The 14684-nt window shown below is 44.9% G+C and overlaps 1 protein-coding gene across 1 annotated transcript in view; it reads right to left on the bottom strand.

Moving 5' to 3' along the window:
- Positions 1–14684, bottom strand: part of SMS (spermine synthase) — a 58035-nt gene that overhangs the window by 20682 nt on the left and 22669 nt on the right. Inside the window, exons 2-7 of the mRNA XM_081114974.1 lie at positions 12704–12824; positions 8676–8766; positions 8088–8152; positions 2854–3029; positions 1526–1680; positions 981–1070 (exon numbers count right to left, since the gene is read on the bottom strand). Coding sequence (XP_080971100.1) covers positions 981–1070; positions 1526–1680; positions 2854–3029; positions 8088–8152; positions 8676–8766; positions 12704–12824 — 698 coding nt within the window. The remainder of the gene's footprint in view (positions 1–980; positions 1071–1525; positions 1681–2853; positions 3030–8087; positions 8153–8675; positions 8767–12703; positions 12825–14684) is intronic.

Below are 14684 nucleotides of genomic sequence, written 5' to 3'. Positions count from 1 at the left end.
CAATGTGCTTCTCTCACATCGATATTTCTTTTTCCTCTCCCACTCTCTTTAAAAATCAATGGAAAAATAGCCTCGGGTGAGGATTTAAAAAAAGAAAAAAGAATGAATGAGTGTTATTAAATTCAGAAATTATAGAGTTATTTCTTATTGTAAGTACACTTCTGCCTTAAATATAAATCTACATATAACTCACAAAGAGAATGAAGGGGACCAGAACATGCCACCTCAAAATAGGATGCATTGGCATATTGACTAGAGAGGCTTTCTCTGAACTCCCCTTATCTGCCTAAAGACAGATCCTTTAAAAGAAACTCAACTGTCATCCATTCCCCTCCCCGGAGGATTCAACCAGGAACATCGCCTCTTATCACAGGAGAGAAGATTGACACTACGTGGACTCCGACAAACTTTGTCGCAAACTACCTTGCCTTCTATCTATTCTTCTAAGGGCCCATCCATCTTTCCGAAAAGTCGTTTACTCTCCCCTTTCCCTATTTAAGACTACAGGCCCAGTGCACGAAATTTGTGCATGGGTAGGGTCCCTAGTGGCTGCCAGCTAGGGCCTTCTTTCATTACGTGCTGCCCCCTGGTGGTTAGCGTACGTCATAGCGAGCAATCAAACTCCCGGTTGGTCAAATTTCAGAGTGGACACTTTGCATATTAGGCTTTTATATATATAGAAGATGATATTTAAGCCTAAATTCTAAAGCTACCTCTGTGTTACTCACTTTTCTCTTGGGACCTTCACATACATAAGAGGTATACATGCCAATAAACGTCTGTTTTTCTCTTGTTAATCTGTTTGTGATTATAGGAGTCTCAACCAAGAACTAGAAGGGTAGATAGAAAACTCTCCTCCCATACAAGATGATATATTTATCTTCTTAGCCAGTTATACTTAAAGTTGTTTTAGGAAGGCACAATTCAGATTAGTTATATTATCAGTTCACTTAAAAACATTATCTGGAAAACACAAGTACCTGATAGCAGTCTCCTTTAAGATTGTCTAAGACATCACCACATGTTTTTCGCATGTATTTCTTACATCCATCAATCACCATTTGGTCAATGTTCGGAACAGGTTAAGGAGAAATTTAGCCAGAATTTAAACATATCAAAGAATTCTGAAATAGTAATACTTTTTTAAAAAGGTTAAGACAAACAGAAGTTTTATAACATTCATTTATGTATCACAAGTTAAAAAAGATGAGTAAGACAATGATTATATTTTTGCACCCAGGACATTCAAAAAGAAATGAATTTTTTTCTTCTCATAAAGAAGGTATTTTGGCAACTGCTGAGTAGACATGGTACCAAAGTTGCTTGTTCTTTCATTTGCAACTAGATTATCTCTGCTTCTTTGTTGCTGGCCACATAAAAAGGCTATTGGTACTAAATTGAAATGTTTGTTCAAGGCACTCTTTATCACACATTTCCCTCATAACATTAACTGGACTCACGAGACAAAAAGGGAGGAAGAAAACAAAAGCAGCCCATTGAACCTGATTCCATATAAAAAGGATATCTCTACCATAGTGACCATCTTTGGTTTCAGTTTGACTATTTCACATAAAATGCCCCCATCTCCACCTCCCAGAATCAGCACATCTTTGCCAGTGTAATCTTCTTTGCCACTGCCCATGATGGCCCGGGTATACGCCAAATCACTCTCCGCCAGATCTAGGAAGAAAACAGACCCAAATTGGTGACTCTACCCAAAGCCACACACCACCTGACTCACACCCCTCTCGGAAGGGCTGCATTCTAGCCCACGATGTTTCATTTTCAATTTTTAAATACAGCCGACAACGCACAAAAGTAGTTTTTTGGATTGTGGATTTTTCATCAATCCCAATACAATACATTACACACATAGATGACATACATGTCTGCATTAGTCATTCAGAAAAAAACTTGGTCTTAAGGATGTACTGATATGAATTATTAAAAGCAATTATGTCTTTCCAGATGAAATAACACAACATCTAAGAGTTGCTTCAAAATATGAGAAACAGCCCAGCCAGCATGACTCAGTGGTTGAGCACTGACCTATGAACCAAGGAGGTCACAGTTTGATTCCCAGTCAGGGCACATGCCCAGGTTGCAGGCTAGATCCCCAGTGTGGGGCATGCAGGAGGCAGCTGATCAAAGATTCTTTCTCATCATCAATGTTTCTCCCTTCCTCTCTGAAATCAATTAAAAAAATGAGAAAGAAAGTGGACTGGGGTTTAGGGGAAACAAGACTGGCCAGGAGTCAATAACCATTGGCACTCAGTGGTGAGGGTATTATGTGGGTTCATCATACTACTTTGTCTACTTAGATGTGAGGTTTTCCATAACAAAAATATTTTTGTAAATAAGCAATTATATACTTTTGGAAATATAATCCAAATACTCAATACTAAGAAATTAAGAAAAAAGAATGTCGAGACAAAGTTTTCCTAGCTCTGCTGTAAAACACAAAGGCCCAGACAATCTACAAGTGAACACAACAGAAATGTTCATTTCAAAAACACCAGTGCCAAGGACAAACTTGGGCAAATCCACAACAGTGATATTTGTCAGGAAAACAACATAATCAAACAGTCACTTTTTTAAAAAAAATTTTTTTTAACATATTTTTATTGGTTTCAGAAAGGGAGAGACAGATAGAAACACCAATGATGAGAGGGAATCATTGATCCTTGTATGCCCCCTACTGGGGATCGAGCCCACTACCTAGGCATGTGCCCCTGACCAGAATGGAGCCTGGGGCCTTTCAGTCCGCAGGCCGACGCTCTATCCACTGAGCCAAACTGGCTAGGGGCCAACAGTCACTTTGTTATACAATTGGGGTAGGGCTGGAATACTTACTAACATCCCCACTGAGGATGAGAATATTTCCAAACTGCTTTGAATGCAGAATTTTAATGTTCTGATAAGGTGAATCTTCATCATACACCACTTCATCTATGTCGTACTCAACCAGGCGGCCATCAGCAGTGGGCCAGTACCTGTCAATGGTCCCTCCTCGAACTATGGGTGGTAATCTGGAAAAAAAGGGAGACAAGAATGAGCCTTGTAAGAAGGCCGCTCATGGTGAGCCTGCCTTAAAATTGGACCTGGGAGCAAGAGTGTGCGGAAGCAAGCCACATGGCCCCAGGCTGACTCCTGAATAGCACCCACAAATCTAATGCTTGGCCTTTTAGGTTTAACCAACATGGCCACCAAATCTCCACAACTGCTGGACATATGACTTTACTCTTTAAAAACCCTCCTGGCATGATTTAAATTTTCCTAATACAGTGGGGCCTTGACTTACGAGTGTCCCAACTAACGAGTTTTTTGAGATACCAGCTGTCTCTCGGAGGATTTTTTGCATTGAGTTGACAGAGTAATTTGAGTTAACGAGCTCCTTAACGAGCTCGGTCTCAGAACAAATTAAACTTGTAAGTCAAGGCCCCACTGTAAAAAGTTGGAGAAAATGGCCACTGCGGACATCACACTTTACCCCTAATATGTCAGCAGGGATCTCTTAAGATGGCCTACTTAACTACATGGCCATTATCACATTCCTGCAAAGTGCACATGGACGTAATACCACCATGTAGTTCAGAATCCACCCTCGAGTGTTTCCAATTGTACAACTAATGTCCTTTATAGTTGTTCTGCTTTTGAACGAAGGATCATACAATGTATTTTGCTGGGTTTTCTTTTTTTCCCTTTCTTAACCTCATTTAATCTAGACTAGTTCCCCCCCTCCCCCTTTGACATCTTGGAAAAGTCCAGACCAAGTACTGTGCAGAAAACTCCTCAGGTGGGTTTGCCTGATCATCTTCATTAGAGTCAGATTGACATATATCCTAGAGCAGCGGTTCTCAACCTGTGGGTCGCGACCCCTTTGGCGGTCGAACGACCCTTTCACAGGGGTCGCCTAAGACCACCCTGCATATCAGATATTTACATTACGATTCATAACAGTAGCAACATTCCAGTTATGAAGTAGCAACGAAAATAATTTTATGGTTGGGTCACAACATGAGGAACTGTACTTAAAGGGCCAGAAGGTTGAGAACCATGTCCCAGAGGCACCACAATAGGGACAGGAGTTGTGTGCTTGTCCAAATATAGGTGATGCTAAGTGTGACCAATCAGTTGAAGTAGATGGCACCAGATCTGTCCATGTGCAAAGGTACCTTTCTGTCCCTTTAAAATTACTAAGCAAGCTGTGGGGTGATCCTCCCAAGCTGGGTAAGGTCCTGATCTCCCAAGAAGCCTTCACCGGTGTCTTTGGCATCTACAAGGTCCTTGCCTGAACCTATTATTACTAGAGTGGCTGCAACTGATGATTTTCTGATTCCATTATTGCAGAAGCATTCAGTCCTTCAGATAGGGTGAGTGTACTAGAAACCACCAGCAGAGGACACTAAGAGACAGGGAAACACAGGCCTGGAAAAGGGGCTTGGCAAATCTAACTGGAATACAAATACCATGACAACTCATTGCACACATGGCACAACCCGTCGCCAAGTCATGTGTTCTCGGACAGTGGTGTGTGATAGCAAAACAGCTGCAGACACCTCAAACGCCGGGAGATGCGGCCTCTGACTTGCTCCGATGAGCTGCTTTTCCCTCCCCGCTCACCTGCTTCCCAGAGTCCAGTCTGGACCTGTTGTAAGTTAAAGAGGCTTCTCGTGGGGAAATAGTCAAGGACACTGAGATTTACAAAATCAGGTTCCCATATACTCTCATTTAATGCTAACCGCTCCTGATTTACCACTTCATCTTTCAGATAAACAAATTCAGCTGTTGGAATGTTAGGCAGGATCAGACATTTTTCTTGTAAAATGTGGAGCCCCAATCCGGACACCTTCCCCCATCCCAAGAGCGGGCAAATAGGACTTGGGGGAAGCCTCTTCCTCCACCCCTGGCTGATGGTGGGGAGTAGCCCCAGCTTTCAGGGGCAGAAACCTACCAAACCTACCTCCTGGTTGACAGCCAGCCAGCCAGCCAGCTATCGGCTTTTACTGAACTATGCGCAAACCCACTGAAAATAAACAATGCCCAATCTCAGTGATGTCAACAGTACCTTGGCTAAGGTTGAGCCTCTTTCCTTAACTGCAACACAGTAGTTTGTAAAGATTGGCAAAGAAACAACAAGGATCTGCAGCAGGATGGGGAAGGCATTACCGCGATGAAGTACTCATCCTACCGGGACTTGCATTTATCGCCCCGTGATGGGCTACAGGAGATACTCTGGAAGCCTACAAAACTCTTGTTCCAACCATCACTGCTGAAAATCAAAATTGGATGGTAGAAAAGTTAGGCAGGCCCTGGCCAGTGTCGCTCAGTTCACCGAGCATCATCCAGGGCCCAAAAAGGTCACTGGTTTGGTACCTGGGCAGGGCACATGCCCAGATTGTGGGTTCGATCCCCGTCGGGATGTGTGCCGGAGGAAATTAATTGATATTCGTTCCTGCCCCCCCCTCCCTTCTTCTCTCAAATCAATAAAAACATTTTTTTTAAAAAAGAAAAGAAAGGCAGAATACGCCCTGGGCCTCAGGTACGGATGTGTAAATTGCAAGAATTATTTGCAACAAAACTGATGTGAGTTTGTTTTCCTGTTCTTTTTCTTTTGGAAAGTAGAATACAAAAATACATTTTCTAAAAAAACAAAAACAAAAACAAAAAAAACAGCCCTAACCGGTTTGGCTCAGTGGATAGAGCGTCGGCCTGCAGACTGAAGGGTCCTGAGTTTGATTCCGGTCAAGTGCATGTACCTTGTTTGCAGGCACATCCCCAGTAGGAGATGTGCAGGAGGCAGCTGGTCGATGTTTCTCTCTCATCGATGTTTCTAACTCTCTATCCCTCCCCCTTCCTCTCTGTAAAAAAAAATCAATAAATATATATTTTTTAAAAAAACATGGCTTCATAGATGAAAAATTACATTTACTTCATTGCCCATAGGGGAGTAATAATTTCAGATGTGCCTGAGTTATTTGTTAATGACTGACTCTCTAACAATGTCATTCCTGGGAGAGAAAAGTGGCACCATCCTTTTCCTTTTGAAGTCAGTAACAAAGGGCCTACCACAAAGTATTTCCAACCACCTCTCACCTCCTTCCACCCTGATTTTATGAAGAGACATAAAAACAGTGACCTCCACCCTGATTTTATGAAGAGACGTAAAAACAGTGACAAGCAAAAACAAATTCTGCATTTCGAACTGAACATCTAAAGCCTAACTTCACTATCCCTTTAGAAACTCCTGGACCAGAAAGACACAAACGAACCAGACTTCTCATAAATGCTGAGGCCCATAAATGCCTTCCATCTGTTTCCTTCTTCCCAGAATTAACTCCGATAAAAATCAGACCAATAAAACTCAGAGGCATTTTGAAGTCGGCCAATCCATCATCTCCAAGTTTAGACATTTTACAACACAGTGGGAACCCGTTCAATTCAAATGGCTGTAGATAAGGAAAACTCTTAGAAATGGGAAAAGATAACAAATCCAGAAAAGAACGTGGGTGTGGATGTGTTTTTTAAGGATGGGGAAGGGGCTGAGAACACATAAACTGAACTTGGCATTCTGACAGAAATAAAAAAAGCGGGCAAATTCGACACTGTGCCATGTTCTTTTCACTTGCAGTTTCCTGCTCTCTGCCCCACCAGAGACTAAACGCCTTTCTAGTTCTGGTCATGGCCCTGGAGCCTTCCTATGGACTGATCACACTTAGCATGCTGAGCCACTAAGTACTTAAACATCCCAGCTCTTGCCAATAAGGATTCCCTCTCCTGGAAAGGGCCATGAACTACAGAAATCTGTATTCTAGGTGCTTCCATCAGTGATGGCATGACCTTGGTGAAGTCCCTCTATGTCTCTGCATCTATGTGTTGGCCTTCATGAGCAAGCCTCCTAACTTCTGGGGGCCTGATAAGGAACCACCCAGGCAGGCAAGAGCAAACTCCTGAGAATGACTTGCTGTAAATCCATTAATTCCCAGGACCTACCAGACTCTATCCATTCTAATAAATGTTGACACTATAGCTTCTAGCAAAGCTCTTAACATCTGACACCTCTGGCAAATACCTCTGCGCTGTCCAACCTGGCAGTCATCAACCATTAGCTACTGACATGAGGGGAGTGAGACTGAAGAACTGAACTGTTTCTTTTTATTACCTTAACTAGAGGCCCGGTGTGCGAAAATTTGTGCACTGGGGGGGAAGGAAGGGGATCCCTCTGCCTGGCCTGTGCCCTCTCACAGTGCAGGAGCCCTCGGAGGATGTCCTGCAGGGAGCGGGCCTAAGCAGTTAGTCAGACATCCCTAGCACTGCTGCGGAGGCAGAAGAGGCTCCCACCACCACCACTGCACTCGCAGCCGGGAGCCTGGCTTGTGGCTGAGCCGAGCTACCCCTGTCAGAGCGCACTAACCACCAGAGGGCAGCTCCTGCATTGAGCTTCTGCCCCCTGGTGGTCAGTGTGCAATTTGCATATTACACTTTTATTATACAGGATTTTAAAGAGCCACATGGGGTATAGTGGCTACACTCCTGGACAGGGAAAGCTGAACTGTCTTCATTACCATTTAAAGAGAACCTACCTGTGGCTGCTCAGGTGGGTGGCCTCTTGATTCTTAGTACCTTGCAAAGACTTCTCACTTGCAAATTTTCTGTAACCCCACCCTGTCATAAATCTCTTAGCTGCTTCATTCTACTCTGGAGCCCAGAACTCGGGACAGAGACAGGCGCCCTTTTCTCTTCACTGGACAGAAGGGGGGAAGTTTCCTCGCTCCCCTTTGACTGAGGCAGCAGCCTCACCAGGTTCTCTGCTCTCCAGAGTTTCAAGCTTCTAGGACTCACTCCACATCACCTTTGTGCCTTTGTCTCATTTTATCCAGCATGTCTCTCTTGCAGTCTGCGTGTGTGTCCTTTCATGTCTTGTTTTGGTGTGAGGGGCCACTAGCTCAGTCTACCATGTGGCCAGAAGCACAAGCTGACTTTGATCTGTGCCACATCTTTAGCAGACACAACTCAGGGACACCACCATCTTCCCGATTATTGTATCACTTAACCCAACACAAAAGGACATTCGGGAGTGGACTTACCGCTTCACCCGCCCAGTAGTGTCCTGACTCAATTCTTTCATTCTTTCTTCTACTTTGTTCAAAAGCTGCGATTAAAAGAAATCAAATCAATGGGCTTCTAGAATGGGCTGAATGGAACTGCGGCTAAATGACAGACCAGGAACTTCAGGCTGTGTTGACAGAGCTATGTGAACTGGCAGGTACCCAAATACACCTGTCCTCCCCTCCCTACAGCAGCCTCCACGGGTTCTGCATCCCACACCAACCAGTCCCCATGCTGCTGACCTAACCTCTGTCTAAGTAACCAAGAAAATAGGAAAGGGGGAGGCTCAAGGGTAATGCAGATATAACATCTTGACTAAAGCTTTACATTCCATTCGCTGCGGTGCACAGGAAAATCAGTCCTCAAGTTCAAGGGAAAAGTGGCAGCCAGGTTCCTACAAACAACTGAGGATCAACTATTTCTCTTCTAAAACCACTCACTGCGGAGGAAGGAACGTCTACTGTTCACTGGGAAGTCAGCAATTAAGTGAAATCATTTTAACATTATTAAACGGAGCAGGCTTTGGGACCCTCAAATACTTGAGTAAATAACAGTGAAAAACCGACACTGTCAACTTCTTTGCCTTCTGCATCGCCGTCGTAACTCTGAAGGTCCAGCAACACCAATCCATGTGGGTAAATTCTCAAATTGGCAAAGCTACGAAGGAAAGCATAATTTTAAGTTTAGGAATTGTATCAAAAGGGGGAAAAAAAAAGATGTCAATCCCCCCCCCCGCCCAATTACATACTTAACCCTGTTGCTTCCTTTTTAGAGCCACTTAGGGACAGGGAAGCCACCAATCATTCAGGAAAGATTTAGAGAGAGTCGCCAAATACTAAGGTTTTCAAAACAGGTTCTTGTCCCAGAAAGTCATTCAGTAGCCAGTTCTGTGAATCTGATTTTTAAGAAGCTTGCCCAGCAAGTGATTCAGCCAGGTCTAGTGACCACTGGGAGGGAGGGTGGGGAGGGGCCAACTAGGTTCTCCCCATTAACCTTCAGAATTCAAACAGCGCCATATACATAACACATATGGACACAGAAAAGTGTGGTGATAGCCTGAGGGAAAGGGGGAGAGGGGATGTGGGGCACGTGGGGAGGTAAATGGGCACAGAAAGAGACTTTGCCTAGGGCGATGGGCACACAATGCCTTATGCAGGTGATGCTTTGTTGAGTTGTTCACTTGAAACCTGTATCGTTTTGCAAACTAATGTCACCTAATAAATCCAATTAAAAAAAGGAAAAAGAAAACCAGAGCTGGTTATTTCCAAATGCAGGCAGGTGGTGATTAAATTCGCTAAGTTCAGGGTCAGCACACTCCCTGCAGCCTGCAAACCAGATCCAGCCTGCAGCACGTTTTAAAAAGCCTGCACTCGAAACAGGGTTTTTACGCTTTTAAAGAGAGCGTTTCTTTTAATCAAAGGAGAATATGCAACAGAGACTTTATGTGACTCCTAACAAAAAAAGCTTTCTGACCCCCAGTTTAGTGGATCTGAGCAGCATTTCTTATGAAATAAAAATGTGAGAGTATCACATGCATTGAGTTAATTATTTGAAGAAGCATTTTTTCAATTATACTGTGTATTTGTATTATATATACGCAGATGTGTATGTGACTATGTGAAGGTATTTCTTACTATGAGTCATGGTTAAACACATATTTGAAATATACTAAATTAGAAGATGAATTATGTTCAGACGATAGGCAATGTGCTTGGATGTAAAAATAAATGCAACTAGTTAATTCTCACCCTCAGCCCTTAGAGGGCCTCAAAAATCAAGTTCAGGCCCAGGACACCACACATGCATCTATATCTGAATGAGCTGATCATCATCACCCTCCCCGCCCCAGCAGCACAAAGGAATGGGGTCTTTTAACCACCTGGGTGGTTATAGCAGACTCCTCTGCAAAGAACCAGGGTAACACAGAGAATGCTGGAGGGTGGGGTGCCAAGCACCAACCGCGAGGGATTCAAACCAGAAATAAAAAGAAGTTACCAATGGGGAATATGGAGGACATAGAAAAAGGTGGCTGAGGACCAGGACCTTGCATGGCCAAGGGGCCATTAACCAGAAGCCAGGCCAGAAGCAGGGTGTGGAGCTGCAGTGCTTCCCTTGAGCAAGTGTCAGGATGGTGGTGGGGAGCGGGGAGTGAGGTTTCGGGATGGGTACCCATGGTCAGGCACCAGGGGGATGGGTCCCAGCTGACCAAGTGAAAGAGGAAGACCAATAGAGAAAATATGTCTTTAAACTAAGCAATGCTTTTAAGTTTTTCTGCTTATAAAAGCAATTTCCAAACAGCTCCTATCACTCAAAAACTCTCTTCCAGGAGGAATTCTAAGCCCCCTGCATGGCTGAAATTGGTGTCTAGGGGAGAAGCTTCAAGAACTGCAGTAGCGAGGGAGGTGGGGCCGGCTGCGAAGTCCCCTGAGGAGATGGTCAGAGATGCAAGGCTTCACTGTCTGAATTGCTGTGATCCCCAAAGGATGGACCGCCGAGAGATGGTGGCAGGGAGGGTAGAAAAGAGAGGCCAGGGCGGAGAGGGGCTGCATATGAAAGCGTGTAGGAGCTGGAGGGTGCAGTGACAGCTCAGGCCACTGCTTCCAGACTTGCTGGAAACGGGGCCAGACCATGGACATGATGGAGAGCAGAAAGGGATCGATTTCGGATCACCCTTGAGGAAGAAGTAACTTTAGATGCATTTGAGGTATCTGCTAAACACATTATGTGGAGGTATGCTACATCGTTAGAAATACAAATCTGGGCTTGGGGAGAGAGGGTTGAGGACATCTTTGAGAAGCATCAGGAGAGGGAATGCCAAGTACCGCCATAAGGGTGGACCAAGTATACATATAAAGAGAATAATGGAAGGGGAGGTGGCCTCAAAACTAAGTTTCCCTCATCTCACAGCACTGTCTTCTGGGCCTCTGTAAACCGAGTTGAGGGGGTATCTTTTTTTAAAATATATTTTTATTGATTTCAGAAAGGAAGGAAGAGGGAGAGATAGAAACATCAATGATAAGAGAATCATTGATTGGCTGCCTCCTGCATGCCCCGCCCCGGGGATCAAGCCCACAACCTGAGCATGTGCCCCTGACCAGGAATCAAGCCATGACCTTCTGGTTCAACCACTGAGCCATGCTGGCTGGACAAGGAGGGTGTCTTTTAATAGAAAATGTGAGAGAAATGGGAGAGAATGTGAGACATTAATGAAGCCACGTGCAATTCTAGGACTCTGTATCCATTGGGGGAATGGAATGAAAGCCACCAAAAATACCCAGGAGTTTACCTTTTTAAATTAAGAGTGCGAATTACTAACAATCTGCAGAGCATCCTAAACCAGTCTAGATATAGTGCAAACCTAGAGTTAGGAAAATACAAAAGCTCAATGCACTGGCATCTTCTGTTATTGGTCACGTGTTAATTTAGGTTCCCTTTCTTAGTCTCAGAACACATCGACTTTGATCTACACTTTGATTACATGAAGTCTTGATAGTCTGTAAGTTTAAGGGAAAACAAAACAAAACACGTGAACTCTTGGATCTCAGGTTCCTGTTAGGCTTCTTGTAGGCGTTCTCATCCTGCATTTGCCAATGGTCTGCATTAATAGGTGATCACTTAGCTGGTACCCACAGTGGGGTCAAGTCACCAGCAGCATCCGCATCCCCTGAGAGCATGCTGGAAATGCTATATGGCAGCGGCTGCCAACCTTTCGGACCTCGCGGACCACCAGTTGGAGACCGCTGCTATATGGGGTGCTTCCCCAGACCTACCACATCAGAAAAACTTGGACAGGGGATGCCGAAACCGGTTTGGCTCAGTGGATAGAGCGTCGGCCTGCGGACTGAAGGGTCCCAGGTTCAATTCCAGTCAAGGGCATGTACCTGGGTTGCGGGCATATCCCCAATGGGAGATGTGCAGGAGGCAGCTGATCGATGTTTCTCTCTCATCGATGTTTCTAACTATCTCTCTCCCTTTCTCTCTGTAAAAAATCAATAAAATATATTAAAAAAAAAAAAAACTTGGAAAGGGGGCCTAGGAACCTGTTTTAACCAAGTCCAGATCACTGCCTACCAGTCCACACTGCTTGTGCTGTTCAGGGCTTCTAGGCTACACAGCAAAATCACCTTCGGGGCTTTGGAGAAACACTGACATTCAGGGGCCTCAATCTGGGGGAGGGGGAGAGAGAGTGAGTCCCTGAACATGGAATTTTTTAAAAATCTTTATTGTTGAAAGTATTACATATGTCCCCCTTTTCCCCCACTGACCTTTTCTAGCCCACCCCTGCCCTCCCCCAGGTCTTCACCACCCTATTGTCTGTGTCCATGGGCTCCGCATATATGCACACAAGTTCTTTGGCTGATCACTTCCCACCTACCCACCCTCCCTCCCCTTGAGCATGGGATGTTGTGGAAGTGGTCCCAGGCGATGCTGCTGTGCAGGTAAGGCCAAGAAGCACTGAATTCTAGCCTCCTCTTAAAAACTGTCAATGAAGGGGAAAAAAATCCCTGGACACCACCACCCTCTACCGCCCTTTGAACCCCTCCCCATTCCTGAAGTGCTCAGAGGGAAAGAGGAGCACGCCGGGCCATCTCACCTGCCATTTTTGTTTATGTAGGTGGCTAAGTAGCCGTGGTCCTGCCAGGTGTGCACCGACTCGGTCATCCCCTGCTCCTGGAAAATGGACTGGAGGCCTTTTAGGATGGTCTCGCTGTCAGCTAGAGGAGGGAGAAGGCAAGGGGGTCAGGTGAATCCCGTTCAGAAGAAAAGCCAGTAGAAACGCAGTTTGACGACTGACCTTTATGAGAAAACCTGAACAACGAGTAGCCAGAGTCACTCACTTATCCCATTTGTCATGAGCTATAAAGATTCTCGAGCCCTTAGTTGGTTTGGCTCAGTAGATAAAACATCAGCCTGCGGACAGAAGGGTCCCAGGTTCGATTCCGGTCAAGGGCACATGCCCAGGTTGTGAGCTCAATCCCCAGTAGGGGGTGTGCAGGAGGCAACCGATCGATGATTCTCTCATCATTGATGTCTCGCTCCTTCTCCCTTCCTCTCTGAAATAAATACAAATATTTAAAAAAAAAAAAAAAAGATTCTCGACCCTGCAAGGAGAGGATACAGATTATCAGGTAACACAAAAGAACACAGTTAATTTAAAGATCCACAGATGAAATCATCTTGGATTATCCAGGTGGGTCCTAAATCCAATGACTTACTGCTACTAGTATACTTTGGGTTTACCGTCCCCATCCCAGTTCAGCAGAAGTATGCCAGGCCTGAATGTTTATTTCTGGCTGTCACCACTGCCTGGTCCACATGGGCACTGAGTGTGCCGGTCCTGCCATTGACACGAAGACCAGGCCATTTTGCCCACTGTCCACTTTGCCTCATATCCACCTTATTCCTGACCTGGGGGCTCTCCCGTTACCCACCCTGCTCCCAGCTCTTGGATAAGACTCCAGAAAGGGGAGCAGAGCTGAAACAACTACCCAGCATCTCTTTTCCAGAATCATGGTTTTAAGGAGAAAACCAAATACATGAGCTCCACTTTTCAGTTTCCAGAACATCTAGACCAGTGGTTTGCAATCCTAGCTACACATCAAAATCACAGGGGGAGTCCTAGCCCGTTTGGCTCAGTGGATAGAGCGTCGGCCTGCGGACTGAAAGATCCCAGGTTCAATTCCGATCAAGGGCACATGCCTGGGTTGTGGGTTCGATCCCCAGTGGCGGGGGGGCGTGCAGGAAGCGACCGATCAATGATTCTCTCTCATCATTGATGTTTCTATCTCTCTCTCCCTCTCCCTTCCTCTCTGAAATCAATAAAAATACATTTTAAAAAAACATGGGGGGAGTTTTAAAAATTCTAATGCCACATCCTAGCCAGGGGTGGGCAAACTTTTTGACTCGAGGGCCACAATGGGTTCTTTTTTTTTTTTTTTTAATATATTTTTATTGATTTTTTACAGAGAGGAAGGGAGAGAGATAGAGAGTTAGAAACATCGATGAGAGAGAAACATCGACCAGCTGCCTCCTGCACATCCCCCACTGGGGATATGCCCGCAACCCAGGTACATGCCCCCGACCGGAATCGAACCCGGGACCTTTCAGTCCACAGGCCGACGCTCTATCCACTGAGCCAAACCGGTCTCGGCCACAATGGGTTCTTAAACTGGACCGGAGCGCCGGAACAAAAGCATGGATGGAGTGTTTGTGTGAACTAATATAAATTCAAAGTAAACATCATTACATAAAAGGGTACAGTCTTTTTTTTTTTTAGTTTTATTCATTTCAAACAGGCCGGATCCGGCCCGCGGGCCGTAGTTTGTCCACGGCTGTCCTAAACCAATTAAATAAAAATCTGGAGGTGGGACTCAGGCACCAGTATTTTTTAAAGATCCCAGGGAAATTCCAATATGCAGCCACAGTTGAGAAGCACTGATCTAACCACTAGATACAAAAAAAGAGAAATCCCCACAATATCCAAACTAATTATACTCGAGTCACCAAAATTTCAACCATCATGCCTGTCTAGGAGCATGTAACATGACCAAGCAAAATGTACTTGACTCTATCAG

Source organism: Myotis nattereri, assembly GCF_964212035.1.
Source record: "Myotis nattereri genome assembly, chromosome: X".
Taxonomy (NCBI): Eukaryota; Metazoa; Chordata; class Mammalia; order Chiroptera; family Vespertilionidae; genus Myotis; species Myotis nattereri.
This window is presented reverse-complemented; position numbering and strand designations above follow the sequence as displayed.